This window comes from Penicillium lagena (assembly GCF_028827675.1).
Source record: "Penicillium lagena strain IBT 129212 chromosome Unknown utg000002l_segment0_segment0, whole genome shotgun sequence".
NCBI classification, from domain to species: Eukaryota; Fungi; Ascomycota; class Eurotiomycetes; order Eurotiales; family Aspergillaceae; genus Penicillium; species Penicillium lagena.
Window position 1 is genome coordinate 668,241 of NW_026623223.1, and position 15,380 is coordinate 683,620.

Genomic DNA, 15,380 nt, shown 5'->3' on the forward strand with positions numbered 1-15,380 from the left:
TTGTATTGACAGCAAATGTTGATATGACTCAGATGTAAAATCGAATGGCGTGATCTGATTCCATTGCGGAGATGTGAGGCTGACGGCCATATTCATACATGCGTGGAGCATAGTTCTCAAATATAATTACCAAAAAAAAAAAAATCTCTCTCTGACCAAATTTGTTCATCTATATATACAAGTGCATCATCACAGCTAAAGCGCACCACCAACCTTCTCCACAATCCACATAGCGAGCCGAACATTCCACCCAACGCGGCGCTCAGTGCGTCTCAGGTCTTCACGCGAGATAGTCTTTGCGTCTTTCTGAAGCCACTCGGTCTCCTCACCAAGTTTTCGCTTCAGATCCTGATCATTCGTGACGACCAAAGCACCAATCTCAATATCAAGACTGTAGCTGCGCTTGGTATAGTTGCTGCTCCCGACGAACGTGAGACTGGGATGCTCCTCGCGCGGGAGGGTGATCCATAGACCCTTGGCATGGTAGGTCCATCCGTCTGGCGTGCCGACTGTGCCGCGGCGCCATTCCTTCAACTGGATGGAGTTTGTGCGCTGGGCCTCGGCGACGCGGTCGAGGAAGCGAGCTGAAAGATGCGTGTAAGCCGCGGGGAGCATGCCGGATATGCCTGGGGAGCCATAGAATCCATTGGCCCAAGGCGAGGCGGTTAGGACTGTTCCCTGGGTGGTGGATGCGGCATCCGAGCTGGTAGATGTGCTGGAGATAAGGAGGGAGGAGAGAACGGGGTGGATGTTAAAGTAGCCGGCTGTGAAAAGCCACCGGGCGCCTGTGAATGTTGAAGATTCGGACAGCAGGCGCAGGACGCTGGTGACGGCTGGATATTCGGTGGAGGTGTCGGGTTTCAAGAGTGGAGTGAACTGTGAGACGGGGTATACGAATGTCTGACTTGATGAGGATGGAAGGGCTGGTTTTTGCTCGGATGGTTGGATGAGTGGATTGAGCACCGTGGATGCATATGCAATGAAATCCTCAGGGCTGTTGAGCGGCGATGGTGCTCCATTAGAGGTAGGCCAATCCAAAAGATAGCCTGAATGGTTGTGAGGGTCCGGCAAGACCTTGAAGCTCAGGTTGCAGACCGCATGATGGATGTCGGCGTAGTAGTCCGTCAACGCCTTGGAATTGAACACATGGTATCGATCCAAACGGTTTGTGAAGTAGTCCTGGGACAAGTTCGCTCTGAATTGGGGAGGAAAAGTTAGCATCGCGCGGCCCGGACAGCATCCAGAGCGCAACAACGTACCCCGAAAGAATGATCTCATCGTCAATACCATATAATTTCATGTGCTGCAAACCCCATCCCTCATTAATCCTCCGAGGAATCCACTTCTTTCTCAGTCCTGTAAGATTTGGCGTGTGAAACATTCGAATATCAACTCGTTCCGGCCCATGTTCTGCGACAAGCGAACAGAGAAGAGAAGCGCACGACGGATTTGGCGTCTCGCGAGTGCCTCGCAGCGCATCGGTCAGGATGGATACTTTGAGCTTCGGGTTGTCGCGCAGGGCTTGATTGATGGTCTCAATAAGTTCGTATTCAGTCTTGCCAATGTACAATGTCGAGAGATAGATGCGGCGACGGGCGTTGCGAATTTTGTTCTACGGAGTCGCAAGTTAGCTGGTGCACAGCATGGCCAGAGAATAGCGCCATGTACCTTCAGAGCTGTATAGAAATTGGCCGGAGAATCCAAGATCGTAATTTGAGATGCTGGGACCTCAAATCGCGGCGCAACACGATCGAGTTCGACGGTGATGGCCCCCAGCGGCGAGGATGTGGATGGCGCAGTCGCAGAACCATTGGCGCTGGACGCAAAGCACTTGCGATCGCATAGACGACGAGAAACTGGTCTTCTGATGGCGCAGCGAAGCGTCTGGCCCCCAATGCGACCGAGCATGGTGGAAATGCAGCACGGAGCAAAGAAACCTGACTGTCGCTCTCGTGCTGAATTGGGAAAATGAAGTGCAAACAATGCAAACGCCAACCATGTGGCCGTGACGTTAGTCAGCAAATCATATGACCATGACTAAGTAAACCTCCTGCGACTTCAATTCGTAACGACTTTCAACTTCGCACCTCCATTGCCGCGATGTCGACGATCCTGAGGACGCTGCGCAATCTGCGCCGGATTGGACTGAAGGTTTGTGCTGCGTCATTGTGGGTCAAGATCCCTCGCTAACTCCCGTGCAGGAATACGGCCACCAGATGCAGGTACGCTCGCGACTCCTCGACCGACGGGACCAATGGCTTGGCCATGGGACTAACTAGCTGTTTTCTGTTGCTGCTTTGTAGTACATTGGTATGTTGTTTGATGCCGTCGTGCAATTCCTTACTAACCTGGCGATTGCAGGCGACACCAAAGCCGGAACCCTGATCGGAGTCGACCGCTTCGGAAACAAATTCTACGAGAACATGGAGGAGGAGCTGCCCCGTAAGCAAGCCAAGCAGTGACAGCGCAGGAGGGGAATATTGACTTCCGACTAGTCCGGACACGATGGGTCGATTACAAGGAGGCCGAATTCGATGCTTCTCACATTGAGCCTGGGTGGTAAGCTGGAAAAGCAATACCGACCTCACACCCACAACTGACAGAGAAATATAGGCATGCCTGGATTTCCTACATGGTTGACTCGCCCCCGACTGTCGACAAGGTTCTCCAGACCGGTGTTCGCCCTTGGGAGCTGCCGGAGCATCGGCCCAACCTGACCCTCGCCCGGACTGCTTTCAAGACCTACTCGACGTGAGTCTTACCACCAACTTGTGTGCAGACCTAAACTAATAGATAACTCACAGCACCCGGCCCAAGTACGCTGCCTGGACTCCGACTGCTGCTCCGCGGTAAATGAGTAGCTGAATGAACCCGACTTTCTGTGCTTTTGCCCGCTCTCTCCTTTTATCCTCTCCGAACATCATCCATTCTGGAGAACTGTACATAAGCAATGTGCGACCGAGTACTGTTCCATTGATTAGAAAAAAAGAGAACCATATCTCCAAAATTATTGCGTTTTCATTCCAGAGTTTTCCAAGAAATAATAATTCACAGGGTATGAACGAGGTATCATAGTTGTTGAAGAAGACAACAATTGCCAAAAAGTGGCAAAGCATTTAGATAGATACAAGAAAGACGGAAGAAATTGCTTTTCCTTTGTTTTGGTTCCCTTCCGACCTTAGAGCACATACAGACCAGATCCAATGTTCGACCAATGCCGAATAGGGCGCCGATCTTCGAGCTCAATGCACCACCAGAGAACCGACTTCAATTTGTCGATCTGGTCGCCGGCCTCGTAGGCCCGTGATAGCGCATACCACGCCTCGGAGTTGTCCCACGAGCTGCCGAGCTTGGTCAGGGACGAGAGCAGGCCATATGCCCGATCCCGAGCGGCCAGACGGTGCAGGAGCTTGGGGTCGACGTCGTGGGCGGAGGAGGCAGCGTTGGCGGGTGGAGGATCTTGCACCGTATCGATTGCTTTAAGCTCGTCGATTGAGATGGCTTTCGCGCTCTTGGGCTTAGGAGTATCCGCGAGCAATGACAGACGGGACAGGTTGATATCGGCGTCTTCGTTGACAGGCTCCGGAGACATCGTCTGGTCCCATATGTCCAGGAGGAGGTTCGCAAGCGCGATAGTTGCCGTCGGATGGTTGGGATTGCGGAGGAGCGCTTCTTCAAAATGCTTGATTGCCTCCCGCGGCTTGGACTGAGCCTGTGCCAAGAGACCCTGTTCGGCGTAGACGTCGGCCCAAAGCTCCTCGGAGCTCTTTGCGGCACCCCAGCCGCGTTTGTTGAAAGATCGAGCCGAAGACTCCTGTGACGCGACAAGTGTCTCGACTCGCCCGGCTTGTTTGGAAGCCTCTTCGCATGCCTCACGAGCATCATCGAAGAGAGATGCCCGACGATAGAGACCGGCGATAATCAGCCAGATATTGACCAGAAGGCCGAGAGCGTACTTCTGGCTTTGAACCATAGAAAATTTAGTAATGGCATTAGTCGGCGAATTGAACCGGTGGGAGACTGAAAGCCGCACATCCTGCTCTGGAGGTTGCTTCTCATGGCCGACTGGAGCTGGTTGTTGCGTGTGACTGAAATTATGACCAATAGGACGCAATGGTTGTTTGGCAACCGGGGAGTGAGTTGCTGACACAGGTGTTGTATTCCCCGACACTGCGATGCCAACCATATCAAGAGAGTCGCTTGCCCCGTTGGGAAGTGGTGGCTCTGAAGTCCGTGGCCTTTCGTTCCTCTGGGCACTAAGGCTGCGCTTCCGCAATTTCTTTGAATCTGAGCGCCCCAGAGCAGAACGCTCATGACGGTTGTGGCGATCTTCATCTGTGACCTGAATTGAAGGCGCCTCTGTGCCGTTAGTTTGGCCGTTCGGGGCCGTGGGGATCGGTGGCACGGTTGGACTTGCAGAGCGATCGGTTCGTCGATCTGGCATCTGGGATGCTCGGTTTCGATGGAAGATGCTCCCTCGGAAGCTTCTTGTCGTGCCTGAAGTCTTGGGTGGAATCAAATGTTCTTGCTTGCCAGTCTTGCTTTCTTCGACCTCAAGATTCAGATCATGGAACAAAGAGCCAAAAAGACTGAGCAACTGCTCGCTCTGATTGACAGCTGCCTCTGGACCCTCGAGAATCTCAACGAATGCGAGCTGTGTGATACGGGTCTGAATGATGCGCTCTTTCTCTCGGCCTTGCAATTGGCTGATCACAGAGCGCCCAGTGGAATCCTTAGCATGATGCGAATGCCTTGAATTCCGTCTTTCACGTTGGTGCGTCGAAAAGACTTCCCGGGGAAATTGCTCGAATGCGGCTTCACATGAATGCTCAGCAATATCGAATTCATGCTTGGCACTTAGCAGGAGTGCAAGTAAATGCCACAGAGAAACCAGGTCACGCTCCTTGTGAAGACCTTGCGTTGGCACATTAGACGAGGTTTCTGAGGACAACGCGGATTTGACATAGTCAATCGCGCTATCAATATCTCTGTTCTCGGCCAAAACAAGGGCAAGCGTGTAAATAGAGGAATTGTTCAAGGCGTTCCCCAGATCTGGGGAAATACTTTTCTCCAGAAACTCAATCGCCTCTGCTCGGATATCGTCCCTGGACTCGTTCATCGGCGTCCAGCTGGCCCAGTTGGCAAGACCGACACCGACTGCTCTGTAGGCGGTGGCAAGCACAAAGAGAGAAACATCTGGTGCTCTGGGCGAATCCGGGTCGTCTGAGAGCATTAATTTACCGTTGGCCTCGCCATTGGCCTGATCCGTGACGTGCTTGCTAATATACTCTCGAATCAGCGCCGTTATATTTTTGGCCTTTTCGGCTTCTTCGAACGACCCAAGGCAGCTCAAGAGCATAACACCCTCTGAAAGAGTTTGCAGGAAGATCTCGTCTCTCTCCAGCTCTCCATACTCCGCGGATTTTTCTGCTCGGTCCTTGGCCCCGGTAACGATTTCAATATAAGAGTCGAAAGCCTGGATGGCAAGATCAAAATCTGCTAAGGCAGCGTGAACGTGAAACAGCCGTCGAAGGATCAGATGGGAGTGGTAAGTCTTGGTGGCCGCACGGTACAGCATCTAAGAAGCCATGTCAGCAAAGAAGAGAAGACGCGAATCTCGTCATCAGATACTCACTTCTAGTACATTGCGGCTTGCCGCATTCTGACCCCCTTCTCCAAGATCGTCATCTTGCCAATGCGGCCCGCAGATAATCTCCCAGTTGCTGATAACGCGCTCAACCCATTCTTCCACCTGCGAGTTTCCGGAACTGGCCGTCGGGAACTTCACCTCACGGAGCAAGTTGCTCTCGCAGATTGTTTCTATACGACGCAGCTCGGCAGCTTGTTGGGGGCGTCCTGGCCCGTCGGCAGAGGGAGGAGGATATGTCAGATTATCCTGGAGGACTGTTGTCAGAAACCCATAGTAAGAGTTCCATAGTGATGTTCTCGAAATCGGGGTGGAAAGATCTGAGGCGGTCGACTTTTGCATGGCAAATTCCTGTTTGACCGCCGGATGGACAGCCCACTGCCGGAATAGCCGCAGCGCAATTTCCACATGCCTGGGGTTTGAGTATGGTGAGTTTTTGCTAGCCTCCTTGCTTGCCATCAGAGCGCCTTTCCCGAGAAGGTTTTCGGACCAATTCTGGAACTGTGCATTGGCGACTGATGCCTGCTTCCCACTACTAAGCCACGGTTCGAGAGAGGCGAATGTATCTAGGGTCTCGTCGATTCCTCCCACAGTCGACTGGGCAGTTGCTGCGTCGATGTCAGATGCAATTTTCCAGCATATCTTGGAACTGGCATACCCTTGATATAACATCCCTTCACCAGACACACCTCCGTCCAGGGGGTTAGAGCGTTGCCTTCGCTGGTGAGGCTGGAGACTGTCGCCGCAAAGTCCTTGGGGAGACGCGCCGCGGCCAATGCCGGTTCGTTCAACGCCCAATGGATCCATCCCAAACAGACCTGCGCTTGTAGGATCTCTTGCGGGCTCCCGTCGTTGTTTCCGATGGTTGTCAACAGCGCTGGAATCAGCTCGAGGAGGTTCGGAGAGGGCTTAGTGGTTTCGGCACCAGCCTTGTGTTGCAAATACACGATCACTCGCGATTCCGCCGTTGCGGTCTGGATCACACCTATTGCTGATTAGTTTGATTGCGTTTCTTTGTTGACACTGGGCGTCGGCATACAAATTCGCTGAGCAGCATGCTTTGTCACTTTTCGAATCAATTCGGGGACTTCGTCCCATTTTCCCTGGCTGCGCGCCAGCTCCAAGGCCGCAATGTAGCGATTGCCTTTCTCAACATTGCCTCCCTGGTCGTACGAGTGTCAGCCGGCTGCGGAAATAGGGTCCCTCGAACGGTCAAAAATGGAGCGAGCAGTAAAGAGTAACAAGGGGTATCATACCGCCATGGTTCAGGGGAGAAGTCTGGATGACGGCAGAAAGGAGACAGCCATTGCTTAAGAGGCGTTCCGCACAAGCACCAGGGCGCGCCGATCCAGGGGGGTCACGAGCGGGCGGTCAGGCACTATCGGCTCCGAGGCTACGACTTTCACGTGATGGATCCAACACAGTATGAGTACTACGAGGACGGCAGAAATTGAAACTATATAGATATAATATAATATCGGGATAGCATACATGCGAGAGCCCAGTAATTCTACTGGTACTATACTTTAAAAAGCGAAGTCTTCGCAAACCTCTGCTGACCTACTCGCTTTCGGATCACTGGTACAAGGCGAAAAATGCGTGAACATCATTGAACGATCTAGGAGATAAGAGCGTTATATTCTTTGACGAACTCTCGTAGTGTCTCCTCAGGTAGCGGAAGACGTGTTCTGCGTTGTCTCTCTTGATGAGGGAAGGTAGAGAGTCTGTCTCACCCGTAGGACATTGGTATAGTTCGTCATATTGGTCGCACAAGTAGTGAGTGGCTGAAGGATATTCAAAAAGGTCTAGAGAGAGCTCCTTAATCTCTTCCAAGGACGTAGGGGTAAAGCGACAGGTCTTTGACTCAAGGAAATCTTGGTCATTAGGATCGAACGATCCCAGAGTAACTCGCAGTTTCGTGAGGTCATCACTTGGGTAAGTGAGCTTTGGCTCCGAGTTTAGGGTGTTGAGTAGGACCGAGACCGCTTAGTTGTATTTGTCCCTCAAGGAGGCACGTCCGGGCCTAATAATGCAGGGAAAGAGAAGATAGAGATGAAGGAGTGAATGCACTGCGTAAACATGATCAACATGACTAAGCCCATAGTTTACCGCCCTCAAATCCACTTCAGTGGCCCGAGCTTCTCATCTTTTTTTACTTCTTCTTTTTTTCTTTCCAACTCAATTACGCCCACGCTCGAGCTGTGTCGGGCCCAAAATGACTACGACTGCACTGCGCGCAGTCACGCATCGTCTGACCACGACTCCTGTCGAACAATTACCCCCAATCGCCTCGTTCCTGGCGACTTCGTTGAGCGACTGTGCCGAGCTTCTTTCTGCGCCGCAGACTCAGAAACCGGGCAAATCCGACTCGGACCATGCCGTGCAAGTTCATAAGCTGAAGACTCGACTGGCGAGCTTGCTGCAGGATCGCAGCGTCGAAGCCAGATGGACTGCGGTGGTGCTGGTCAAGGCCGCGGTGGAGGCGGGCCAATGGGAAATTCTCCGGGGATACGAACCGATCGTTCGCAATTTGATTGGAATACTGGCGGTATGCAGTTGCAATCCTTATGGAAAGTGGAAGTGTACTAACAGATCTGGCTTGTAGAAACCGGACCCCATCTCGACGAGGAAGATGTGCATCATCACCTTGACTCGCATTTTCCACCTCACTTACCAGTACCCAACTCTTGTACGAGAGATCACCACCCCACACCTACCGGGATTCATCACTGCCGCTTTGAATTTGGTTTCTGTCTTGACGAAAGGACCGTCCGGATCGAGCAGAAAATCGAAGCCAAACAGCCCATTTATGGAGACGGTCCTGCACGCTCTGCTGGAATTGATTAGCAGACACCCAACAATCTTCCGCCCCTTTATCCCTCAACTGCGATCATTACTGGTGGAGATTATTGGATCCTCGCCGCCGGCCTATTTCCCAGAGGATGTGGTCGATGCGGCAGAGCACCTTTTCGCGTCTCTGCACAAATGCGCCCCGAAGGATAAATCGGACGCGGGCTGGAATGAGGATTGCAAGTTGACTCTTAGATCTATTCATCGGACTGCTGATCACCTCTTCCGGGCAGTGGTTGAGCAATGGGAGTCCGTTGACACGACGTTGATTGCAACTCGGCTGAACTACAGCCAGGACATTGGTGACCCGGAACCAGACTTGTTGGGGCTTCCAGGATGGAGGGGAATGCACGCAGGCGCTGACAGATTAATTACGCTCCTGGGACTTCTGTCAGACTTCATCTCGATGCCCTCCACATCTGCCATTCCTATTCCACTGGGATCCATCCTCGATTTGACCTCGCGGCTTACCTCTGTGACTGTGCCACCAGAGACCTCAGATCCCGCGCAGAGCAGCATCCAAATCAACCCACAGATTAGCCGTGATGAGCGGGAAATGCTGTGGGTTGAGCTTCCTCGCATTCATACTACATGTATGGATCTGATGCGCAATGTGATCAATCTGCTAGAAAGCAGCACCACTCCCGTGATGCAGGCCATTTTGGATCAGGCAACATGGGTCTTTCGCAACGAAAAGTTTAGCCGGGATATTCGCTCTGCTATATACGACGTACTGCACTCCTTGGTCTCTGTGAATGGCCCAGCAATGACGAAGCAGAACGTGAATTCTCTCGCAAATGTCCTTCGCGCTTGCTGTCTTGACGTCTCGTGTTCGACTGAAGAATCCTCCCCGCCTCAAAACGCACAGTCTGATTCAAAGTCAAAGTCGAAGACGGGCCAAGTTACAGCAAACGCGGACTCATTTTTGAATCCCGAACTACAAAAAGCCCGCGCTGCGCAATTGTCTTCACGATTCCCTGAACTCCGACAAGCAGCATCTAGACTCTTGCAGACCGTGCTTGTCTCTGTACCCGCTGAACTCCTTACTCCCTCGCTGCGGGCCGAGATCGACCGCACGATCATTTTAACTGCGGACAAGAACGCCATGCTTGCTAGCGTTCTCAACCCCGTCCCGGTCGTCAAGGGCCGCGGCGCAGGAACAAGTATCATGCCGTTCCTGGTTCGGGGCTACGCCGATCGGATGGAGGTGGAGGCCTTGGTTCGGCCGAGAATGCCGGTGTTGATGACTGCACCTGAGCTCGACGCCCAGGCTGATGCTGAAGATGAGGATGAGGATGAGGACATGCCGGAGGAGATGTACGATGCCGCCCCTAAAACTGCCGACTTCCTTCGACAGCCTGCGCCTGTACTTCCCCCCGGCCCGGCATTGGAGTCCTCCACCGTGGCAGATGCCTCGAAATCGTTGCACAAGCGGGCATACGCTGAAGAAGCCACCATCCAGACCGCCAGCTCCTCTAAGCCATCGGAGAAGACCGATGTGCAACCCAAGAAAGCAAGGTTCGGAGAAAGTCTTCCAAAAGGAGGGAAAACACCTGTGACTGAAGTGCCTGTCACTTCGGTCTCACAGGCAGTGCCTGCTCCCACGCCCGTGACCACTGGCACCCGATTTGATATGCCGATTGCGCAATCACAACCTCCATCCACTCTCCAAACGTCTGCATCTGCTTCAGCGGCATCACTACCTGTCGATGACAGTGACGAAGAGCTGCCCACATTGAATATCGAGCCCGACACTGACTCGGAGGACGAAGATGACGATGTCCCCATGTTGGGGTGAAACATCATGTAAGAATAGACAGACAATGATACCAAAAACTCTTTTATTTTCCGTATAATCTGAAACAATACTCTGTGTCTGTGTGGGTTATATCACTCGCACACCACTTCCCCAGTAGGACCCATCACTCCAATACCGAAACCAAGGCCTCCCCCAACACCACCAACCCTCTCCGTTTGCGAGCCCCAACCCGCGAAGCGGACTGACAGGAACCGGCTCCATCAACCATAGACCACCCCTCGCAAAATCATCCGCAATGAAAGCGCCCGAGAAGAACAGCCAGCAGAAAACAAAGGTTGCATTTGCCGCGCGCTTCAATGAGCGCGGCGCGGCATGAAGAGGCAGTTTCGGGAGGATAGATGTCTTGAACACATACTCCGCCATGACAGCGACACTCTGCATGCAGAAGAACAACATCGGGCCCGCAAGGGGACGCGTGTCGGTCAGCTGAGTGTAGCTTCCGCAAGCATGCACGAAGCCGCTGAGCGAGAACGCCACTACAACATGCGTTATACGTCGGATCTGCACGTGTGAAGCCCAGTGTTCTGGGAGGTGAGAGATGACCCAGTTGGCTGTTGCGGTAAATCCGTGGCGGAAGAGCTGATGCCACCATCGACCCCAGCAGCCTGCAAGGCCGTGGTCGAGAATTGGGGAGAGAAAGGGCCCGAAGGTATCGCCGTAGAGCCAGGGGGCATCGAGCGGAGCAGCTGTTAGAGCTTGGGATGCATTGGGGAATGCGAGTGACAAGCCCAGGAAGATAAGCGGGTTGAAGGAGGTCACAAAGTTGAGCGCAACGAAGACACCAGTGCAGCTAAACGCTAGGTGATAGAAACGCGTGAGGAGAGGATGTAGAGCGAAGTGGTGGAATGGGAATGGCGGCGGGGAGTCCGGAGGAGCTGTGCCTCGGAAGTAGGGATCGCGCATCATTAGGACCTTGAGGATGTCTAGCAAGATGTATGCTTTCAGGCAGGTGAGAAAGGCATTTTGGAGGCGTTGTTTGGCGGTTGTATACGTGGTGTCGTCCGATGCTTTCAGTCTGCTTGAGCCGAATCCCGGATGGAGTTGGGCATGCACGGATCGAGGGAGAGGTCCTAGATGGGGCGCTCGCCAATTCCATTCGGGTCCCCGGAGATTGAACAGGAGGCCGGCGCACCACTCGATGCGATGTCCCGGATTCCGGGGGTAGGACTGCCAATGAAAATGGTCAATTTGTCGTGCGGATGCTGCAATCGCTGTGGCGTTGGGATCTTGGGAAGTCTGCCTGACAACGGCACCTCCATTGCTTTGGTCATGAGCATACTCCTCTTTCTCAAGGAGCAAACAGTCTTGCTCATCTTCCGGATTGCTGTCGACCTTCGTCAGTGACACACACTCGGTGCTGCCAAGAGACTGGCCGTCTGCCACAGACCATCGTTCAATCCGCTGGAAATCATGTTCGAGGTCGCTAAACACAAAGAGCGTAGTACTCCACACGAGCCACCACGCGGTCATCAGTCCAATCATATATCCATTAGCCCCGAGCAAGGCTCGACGGCTGCTGAAGATGTCCGCCGCTAGAGCGAGACAGAGCGCAAAGATCAACGGCCGAGCATACTGGATGCGGCGGGGAATGACCAAGCCGGCCCACGGCAGGATATTGAAGAGGACTGCATGGTAAAGAAAAACTGGTTTGTAAATGCCCTTTTCGAGTAAGGCATCGAGCTTGTGTTCATAGTCCTGGACGATCTCCCAGTAGGGTCCCTGGGGACCGGCCATGTGGCAGCGGCGCGCTCGGACGCGCTAAGACAGGCCGCGCCCCGGCCGGGGTCTTCGGGCTTGGGGGACTGGGGGTGACGACCAGAGCTGAAAAAGCCACGAGGGTCGAGACCTAAAGTACTTGGATCTCTTTTGCTTTTCGTTCCTGTCAAGTCTCAGTCCACAAAATACAGCGAAAAGTGACGCATCACTACTGACTAAAATGTCACGTGCAAGCGTGTCCTCCACGCGCCGTTCCCCTGGCGCTAGGCCCGATCCAAGCACCTTTCTTGGACTTTCCTTTTCCCTTCTCATGTACTCTCCAACGGCAAGATGACCGTCTACGCTGGAAAGCGCCAGTCCGACGTGCTGGATCTGACAGGCGACTCCGATGATGCATCTGAACCTCATACGTCCAAAGCCCGCCGCACGGGCTCATCTTTGTTGGACCCGCAGAGCATCAGCACCGCGCAGCGATTCGGGGAAAGCGCAGATTATATCCCCCTGAACCAGCTGTCGCAGGTCACGGGTGCGGACGAGGAGGATGCTCAAGCCGCAGACCTGGTCCAAAGCAGCCAAGATGTTGATGAATCCTCGCTTGCCAGCTTCGTTCTCTACGGTACCTCGCTCCTCTGACGTCACATATTTGCAGACTAACCGTGATGGCAGGCCTTCTGAATGCAAAGATTGTCGGGGTCCGTTTCTACAACGGATATGCCAACCCAGGAGAGCATGTCACGCTCAAGCGGGAGCCTACTAATCCATACGACCGCAATGCCATTCGGGTAGACAACGTCATGGGCATGCAGATCGGTCACATTCCGAAGACTATAGCAGCAAAGCTGGCCAAATACATGGCATGATGATCCTATAACTATGACTTTGATAATGGCTGACTTGTCTTTCGTAGGATGCCAGGGATCTTCTGATCGAAGGTGTATTAACAGGCCATATCGGTGTATATGATTGCCCGATTGCGTTGAAACTCTTTGGAACCAATGATCCAGTTCAACGAGCTGGGCTCAAAGCCCGAATGAAAGTGGATAGACTTCCTCTGACTGATATCAACGGCAGAGAGCGCGAAGAACGCCAGCGGGAAAAACAGCTCGAAAAAGAGCGGAAAGATGCCGAGAAGAAGGCCCGTGCTATGGCTCTGGGTAAAGCTGCAGCACAATGGCAGGCTTCAGATAACCCCATGTTTTCCAACCTCTCCACTCCAACCGGTAATGGCGAAGACGGCGAGAGCCTGGAAGAACTTCTCAGCCAGAGTAGCAGTTTCAACCCAAGAGATGTGGGTAAGGTGGTGGAGAACTTTGGTCAGAAGGAATCCGAGTTGGAGAAGCTGCCCATGGCCGATACGCCGGCTAGTCTGGCCACTCAGCTACTGCCATATCAGCGCCAAGGCCTCGCCTGGATGATCAATAAGGAGTCTCCGAATCTTCCGGCAGCTAATTCTGAAGATATCGTGCAGCTCTGGAAGCGGAATGGGAATATGTTCACCAATGTCGCAACCAACTACTCCACATCCACTCCACCCCCCTTTGCGAGCGGTGGTATCCTGGCTGATGATATGGGGTTGGGCAAGACTATCCAGATTATCTCATTGATTCTTGCCAATCCTCAGCCTCGGACTTCCCATTCGTGCAAAACTACTTTGATCATCACCCCGGTCGGTGTCATGAGCAATTGGAGAAACCAAATCCAAGATCACACCCGCAGTGAAACCGCTCCCCGTGTTTTGATCTACCATGGCTCTGGCAAAAAGGAGGCCGCGAAGTTGAGCCAGTACGATGTTGTGGTTACAAGCTACGGTGCTCTTGTTACGGAATTTAGATTGAACTCGAAGACATTGCCCAAAGAGAGCATCTTTTCCGTCCACTGGCGTCGTGTGGTGCTCGATGAAGGCCACACTATTCGTAACCCTCGGTCGCAGGGTGCTCTCGCTGCTTGCGGCTTGCGCGCAGACTCGCGCTGGACACTGACTGGCACACCGATCATTAACACACTCAAGGACCTGTACTCACAGGTGCGGTTCCTCGGTCTTACCGGTGGTTTGGAAGACATGGCAGTATTCAATAGCGTCCTGATTCGCCCTCTTACAGCCGGAGAACCCGAAGCTCGGCTGCTTCTCGAGGCTCTGATGGGCACTATTTGCCTGCGGCGAAGAAAGGACATGAATTTCATCAATTTGCGCCTTCCCGAGATGACATCTCGGGTCCTTCGCGTCAAATTCCAGGCTCATGAACAAGAGAAATACAACGCACTCCAGTACGTCTTACAAGCCTCTTTTCTGCCTATGGGAATGTTGCATGCTAACTTCAATCTCAGGGAAGAGGCGAAAGGCGCTCTTCTGGAGTTCAAGGACAAGGAAGGGAAGTACTCTCATCTTCTTGAGGTTATTCTCCGGCTGCGTCAAGTTTGCAATCACTGGGCCCTCTGCAAGAACCGGATTGATAAGCTCATTGACACGCTTGACGAACACAAAGTTATTCCTCTGACCCCAGAAAACGTCAAGGCTCTCCAAGCCATGCTGCAACTTCAGATCGAGTGCCAGGAAGTGTGTGCCATCTGCCTCGACAATCTTGAGCAGCCGGTGATCACAGCTTGCGCCCATTCGTACTGCCGAGGGTGCATTGAACAAGTTATCGATCGGCAACGGAAGTGTCCGCTCTGCCGTGCCGATATCAACGACACTTCCACTCTGGTTTCCCCTGTCGAACTCGGCGAAGATACCAACGAAGTTGTCGCCGACCCCAACAACCCCAGCAGTAAGATCGAAGCCCTCGTCAAGATTCTGACGGCCCAGGGCCAGGCACCCGGTACCAAGAGCGTGGTCTTCAGCCAGTGGACCTCATTCCTTGACCTCGTCGAGCCTCATCTCGAGCAACGCGGCATCAAATTCGCCCGCATCGACGGCAAGATGACATCCGTGAAACGCGACAACTCTACAGAGGTATTCTCCAACGACCCTTCTTGCACCGTGCTCCTCGCCAGTCTGAGCGTCTGCAGCGTCGGCCTGAATCTAGTCGCAGCCAACCAGGCCATCTTGGCCGACAGCTGGTGGGCGCCTGCCATTGAAGACCAAGCCGTGGATCGTGTCTACCGCCTTGGACAGAAGCGTGAAACTACCGTCTGGCGTCTTGTCATGGAGGACTCCGTTGAGGAGCGTGTGCTGGATGTCCAGGAACGGAAGCGCAGTCTCATGCTGGCTGCTTTCCGGGAGACGGGGAAGAGAAGGCCTGAGGATCGAGCTACTCGGGTTGCGGATCTTGAGAGTTTGCTGGGTTGACTTTTTATGGTGTATATTTGATGGGGAGTTGATTTCTGTGATGTGGTTCCGTTTGCATTTCT

The 15,380-nt window shown here is 53.2% G+C and overlaps 6 protein-coding genes across 6 annotated transcripts; 3 read left to right on the top strand and 3 right to left on the bottom strand.

Annotated features, from left to right (window-relative positions):
• Window positions 1-195: 195 nt before the first annotated feature.
• Window positions 196-1,908, bottom strand: N7510_003014 (CDP-diacylglycerol--glycerol-3-phosphate 3-phosphatidyltransferase; the record flags this gene model as incomplete). The annotated part of the gene is made up of 3 exons (XM_056974941.1): window positions 196-1,195; window positions 1,260-1,612; window positions 1,669-1,908. The coding sequence occupies 3 exons, from the start codon at window positions 1,906-1,908 to the stop codon at window positions 196-198; spliced, it is 1,593 nt and encodes a 530-aa protein (XP_056834897.1).
• A 192-nt stretch (window positions 1,909-2,100) lies between these two features.
• N7510_003015 (complex I NDUFA12 subunit family protein) lies at window positions 2,101-2,853 on the top strand (the record flags this gene model as incomplete). Its single annotated transcript, XM_056974942.1, has 7 exons — window positions 2,101-2,151; window positions 2,202-2,222; window positions 2,304-2,310; window positions 2,362-2,442; window positions 2,496-2,559; window positions 2,614-2,751; window positions 2,805-2,853. The coding sequence occupies 7 exons, from the start codon at window positions 2,101-2,103 to the stop codon at window positions 2,851-2,853; spliced, it is 411 nt and encodes a 136-aa protein (XP_056834898.1).
• A 325-nt stretch (window positions 2,854-3,178) lies between these two features.
• On the bottom strand, window positions 3,179-6,909 carry N7510_003016 (uncharacterized protein; the record flags this gene model as incomplete). Its single annotated transcript, XM_056974943.1, has 5 exons — window positions 3,179-5,578; window positions 5,636-6,255; window positions 6,306-6,632; window positions 6,687-6,810; window positions 6,904-6,909. The coding sequence occupies 5 exons, from the start codon at window positions 6,907-6,909 to the stop codon at window positions 3,179-3,181; spliced, it is 3,477 nt and encodes a 1,158-aa protein (XP_056834899.1).
• Window positions 6,910-7,862: 953 nt separating this feature from the next.
• Window positions 7,863-10,295, top strand: N7510_003017 (RIX1/PELP1 family protein; the record flags this gene model as incomplete). Its single annotated transcript, XM_056974944.1, has 2 exons — window positions 7,863-8,195; window positions 8,253-10,295. 2 exons carry the CDS (start codon window positions 7,863-7,865, stop codon window positions 10,293-10,295), a joined length of 2,376 nt encoding a protein of 791 aa, XP_056834900.1.
• An 87-nt stretch (window positions 10,296-10,382) lies between these two features.
• On the bottom strand, window positions 10,383-12,050 carry N7510_003018 (wax synthase family protein; the record flags this gene model as incomplete). Its single annotated transcript, XM_056974945.1, has 1 exon — window positions 10,383-12,050. One exon carries the CDS (start codon window positions 12,048-12,050, stop codon window positions 10,383-10,385), a length of 1,668 nt encoding a protein of 555 aa, XP_056834901.1.
• A 312-nt stretch (window positions 12,051-12,362) lies between these two features.
• Window positions 12,363-15,318, top strand: N7510_003019 (DEAD/DEAH box helicase; the record flags this gene model as incomplete). Its single annotated transcript, XM_056974946.1, has 3 exons — window positions 12,363-12,648; window positions 12,699-12,886; window positions 12,940-15,318. The coding sequence occupies 3 exons, from the start codon at window positions 12,363-12,365 to the stop codon at window positions 15,316-15,318; spliced, it is 2,853 nt and encodes a 950-aa protein (XP_056834902.1).
• Between the last annotated feature and the right edge of the window lie 62 nt (window positions 15,319-15,380).